We start from the raw sequence: 4674 nt of genomic DNA, 5'->3' as shown, positions 1-4674 counted from the left end.
GACAAAAGGAGTCTGTATTGAAAACATGCCCAAGTCAGGGGAGATACATATTTATGTAATCCCTAGATGCTGGGCTGCTCAGTCCTGGCCCTGGGGGTCTGCCTTAGTGTTGTTTGTCACTCTGGCCTTTGCCTAACACACCTGAAACCAATAATGAATGTTTCACTAAGATCCTAAAGCTGAGTGGGGTGTGTTGGGTTGTGTACCCTTAGGGGCAGGATGGGGAGATCCAGCCTTATTGTGTGCAAGTAAAGAGAGCTCTACAGTACTATTATGCGTATGATATGAATTACAGTGACCTCCATAATTATTTGGACAGTGAAGCATTTTTTCTTCTTTTGGCTCTATACTCAGTGTGGATTTGAAATCAAACAATGATTGATAAAGTCAAAGTGCAGACTGTCAGCTATAATTTGAGGGTATTTTCATTCATATCGGGTAAACCATTTAGAAATTACAGCACTTTTTGTACATAGACCCCCCATTTTAGGCGAGAAAATTATTGGGACAAATGCACTTGTGTGTTAAAGTATTTGGTCCCACATTCATTGCACGCAATGACTAAAGCTTGTGACTATACACATTTGTTGGATGCATTTGCTGTTTGTTTTGGTTGTGTTTCAGAAATGTTTTTTCCCAATAGAAATGAATGGTAAATAATATTGTGTCAATTGAGTCACTTTTATTGTAAATAAGAATAGAATGTTTCTAAACACTTCTATATGAATGTGGATGCTACCATGATTACGGATAATCCTGAATGAATCGTGAATAATGATGAGTGAGAAAGTTAGACGCACAAATATCATACCCCAAGACACATTACAATAACAGGAGAGGTTAGCATTTTGGGGGGGTATGACATTTGTGAGTCTATAACTTTCTCACTCATCATTATTCACGATTCATTCATAATTATCCGTAAGCATGGTAGCATCCACATTCATGTATAAAAGTGTTTAGAAACATGTTATTCTTATTTACAATAAGTGACACAAAGGGTCATATTAGATTGTGTAGAAATTCAGCAATGTAGCAATTTCTGGGTAATCTAAAGCTAAGACAGTTTACTATTTACCTTACTGAGGTGATGTAGATGGAATTGTATTGTATTTGATTCTACTCTGTTCTTGCTAACACACTTATTTCTAAACAAGTCTGCTCTCAGATTTAAAAAATACTGACTGATAGTACCGTATTTCAAAAAACAGCGCGCATAGTTTTTCATTTAACCACAACCTATGAGCTATGACTCCACCCAATAACATCCTTTCTCTTCAGTGTTAACGGAAATGAAAAGTGACCTAGAACAATTACCACGTTAGCGTTTTTATTGTTGTTATTTAGACGTTTATTAAAAACCTGGAACTCAAACTATGACTAATTGAACTACACAGCATCACATACTTACCCCAGGTAGTGTTTAATTCGCGTTGAAGACAGGGCATGTTTGATAGATGTTATCTAGGTAACGCTAGCTAGTTGCTAACAATGGCTAACTGTATGGTTTTTCACACTCAAATAGCCTCCATTATGGAGGTGCTAGCGAATGCAGCCGTGGCTGACATCTGTAAACTCGTAGACGACGACTATGCAGTGTTTCGTTTGGAAATTTCTCAAAGCCAGAAAGAAAACAGGGCATTGCGAAGGAAACTACAGCTATTCGAACTGAAGGTGGCACGGGAGCGCGTCCTCGCTTGTCGCCCTAGTAGTGTCAAGATCCTCGACCGATACAGAGGAATGGCAAGAGGTACATTTAGCAGAAGGCCAAGGCCGAGCGGCCTGTCGCTGTTCATATATAGCTAAGTGCCTGTCTTCCCTTACCTTCTGCACATATGTTCAGATGTGTTACCCAGAATTGGGTCATGGTCAGTTTTTGGATAATATACAATAATTCCCCTAATTACTTAGCTATATTGCACAATGACACTATCATATTCTAACCATGTTCTTGATTTACTGCATGTCCTATTATTTACGCAATAAAAACAATGTGATGCCTGGAACATAATCAATCAGTCTGTAAATAGTATATCAAGAAGTTATGCGAATTGTTACCTTACATCCTTGTCAATTCTATACTTTTTTCAAACTGTCAATAGTGTACAGTATAGCTTTGAGCATTGACAGTAGCTAACATAAACACCTCTTTTACCCCAATTACTCTCTCGGGTGAAGGACAGCTCACTGGAGGCAATAGGAGCTTTGTGAAGCCAGCAGGACACAATACATGGAGAGATAACCAACCAGATACTGTTGATGAGGGAAATGGAGAGTCAACCCAGCATGTTATCGTGATAGAGGTTAGTGTAATAGTGTTACATTAAAATTACAGTACATCAAATGTGACCAGTTTATTTCAGAAAGGCTCCCCTCAGCTATTAATTTGCTTACATTTTAATTGATCTGCCGTAGGGGAGCTTGTGAGACTTCCCTACAACAATGTTATCCAATGCTTGTGTCAGTCTGCAGATGCAGATGCTGCAGGTCTTGGGGTCAAGCAGCACAGGTCTGAAGGAGAAGAGGGCCCAAGGCAAAGCGGAGACATCCAGACTGGAGTGGTTGGAGCGCCCTATGAAGCCATGGAGGACCCCACCACCTCTGCGCCCCAGCCCAGGACCCGACGTAGCGTCACGGAGGTCAGTGGAAGGCCCGACTCCGTCCTCAAGTCAGAGACAGACACCAAGGCTTTAACTGTAACACACAGGCTCTTACACACAGGATCAGACCCAGAGAGGCTGGTGCTGGAAAGACTGGTCTGTCCTCCTGCTCCTGGCTCAGAGTATTTACCGGTATTTCACCAGAGCCAGAGGATGGTTCATTCCGGTAGGGATGGCTATTGTGACGCGTTAGACGCTGGCGGTGATGAGCCGTCTTGCTCTTACACTACAGAGATGGACCCTGGCAACATGCCCTTGGGTTTAGAGACACAGACTGATCTGTCTAAAGGGGACTGGAACCGGTACAGTAGTAGTCTATACGCTGAAGGGTCCCTAGATAAGAAAGGGGAGGTTATAGTCGTAGATGAGGTGACTGTGAAAGTGGAGAGCGACGCTCCTCTGACATGGAATGTAGACGAGACTCACGTAGGGGAAGGACACTCTCAGGGCAACACCAGTGACTTTTTAGACTACAGGGAAAGCATAGAGACAAATGTAAATGTTGCGACCCACTCCCCTATGCACGTGTTCAGGGATCTTGACCCAGTGTCCACATCAATGGCACCTTCCGATTCACACGGCCACGTCCTTTTCAGTCAGGCATTGAATTCAAACGACAGGGCTAGAGCCCAGTCTCAGGGAGGGGGAGCCACATCAGGTGATAGTAAAGATAAATGGTTCTTCTGCATGTTCTGTAACAAAGGCTTCAGCTGCCCCCAGAAGGTGGAGATCCACCAGAGGGTCCACACAGGGGGAAAACCCTTCAGCTGTACCCAGTGTCATATGCGCTTCGCCCAGGCTCGTGACCTGAAGAGGCACCAGAGGGTCCACACAGGGGTGAAACCCTATAGCTGCCCCCATTGTGAGAAGAGGTTCTCCCGCCAGGACCATCTGAAAATGCACCTGAAGGTCCACACAGGAGAGAGGCCGTTCGCCTGTACGCACTGCGGGAAGAGGTTCTCAGAGAGGAGATACCTCAGGATACACCAGCAGAAAAACCATTCCACTCTATAACATAGAAATGAACCATTCCACTGGATAGCTTATAGAACAAAACCTTGCATTAAAGACAAAGATTCTTTTTTTATTGTTGTCAGCAGAAAAGATCCACAGATGCATTTGGAATAACGAGAGTTAAGCCCAATTCAGACACAACAGCCGACATGAGACAAGATAAAACTATCTAGTTTTAGAATGTTATGTTGTACAACAGCTGACTAAAGACGGGGTATTCAGATCAAGAAGACGAGACGTGCAGTTGAGATCGTTTCCACGTGGCAGCATCATGTTGTGGGGGGGCTTTGCTGCAGGAGGGACTGGTGCACTTCACAAAATAGATGGCATCATGAGGCAGGGAAAATTATGTGGATATATTGAAGCAACATCTCAAGACATCAGTCAGGAAGTTAAAGCTTGGTCGCAAATGGGTCTTCCACATGGACAATGACCCCAAGCATACTTCCAAAGTTGTGGCAAAATGGCTTAAGGACAACAAAGTCAAGGTATTGGAGTGGCCATCACAAAGCCCTGACCTCAATCCTATAGAAAATCTGTGGGCAGAACTGAAAAAGGGTGTGCAAGCAAGGAGGCCTACAAACCTGACTCAGTTACACCAGCTCTGTCAGGAGGAATGGGCCAAAATTCACCCAACTTATTGTGGGAAGCTTGTGGAAGGCTACCCGAAACGTTTGACCCAAGTTAAACAATTTAACCAAATACTAATTGAGTGTATGTAAACTTCTGACCCACTGGGAATGTGATGAAAGAAATAAAAGCTGAAATAAATCATTCTCTCTACTATTATTCTGACATTTCACATTCTTAAAATAAAGTGGTGATCCTAACTGACCAAATTTTTACTAGGATGAAATGTCAGGAATTGTGAAAAACTGAGTTTAAATGTATTTGGATAAGGTGTATGTAAACTTACGACTTCAACAATACATGCACCAGAAACAGGGTACACTTTGGGCCCAATCCCGATTTAGGAATTTATGCCTTTCCTACGCACTTC

At 42.9% G+C, this 4674-nt stretch overlaps 1 protein-coding gene across 1 annotated transcript; it reads left to right on the top strand.

Moving 5' to 3' along the window:
• The first annotated feature begins 1286 nt into the window (after nt 1–1286).
• LOC120034841 (zinc finger protein 235-like) lies at nt 1287–4018 on the top strand. The gene is made up of 3 exons (XM_038981488.1): nt 1287–1750; nt 2179–2303; nt 2466–4018. The coding sequence occupies exons 1-3, from the start codon at nt 1492–1494 to the stop codon at nt 3672–3674; spliced, it is 1593 nt and encodes a 530-aa protein (XP_038837416.1). The 5' UTR covers nt 1287–1491; the 3' UTR covers nt 3675–4018.
• The last annotated feature ends 656 nt before the right edge of the window (nt 4019–4674 follow it).

The sequence above is a fragment of the Salvelinus namaycush genome, chromosome 42 (assembly GCF_016432855.1).
Source record: "Salvelinus namaycush isolate Seneca chromosome 42, SaNama_1.0, whole genome shotgun sequence".
Classification (NCBI taxonomy): domain Eukaryota; kingdom Metazoa; phylum Chordata; class Actinopteri; order Salmoniformes; family Salmonidae; genus Salvelinus; species Salvelinus namaycush.
This window is presented reverse-complemented; position numbering and strand designations above follow the sequence as displayed.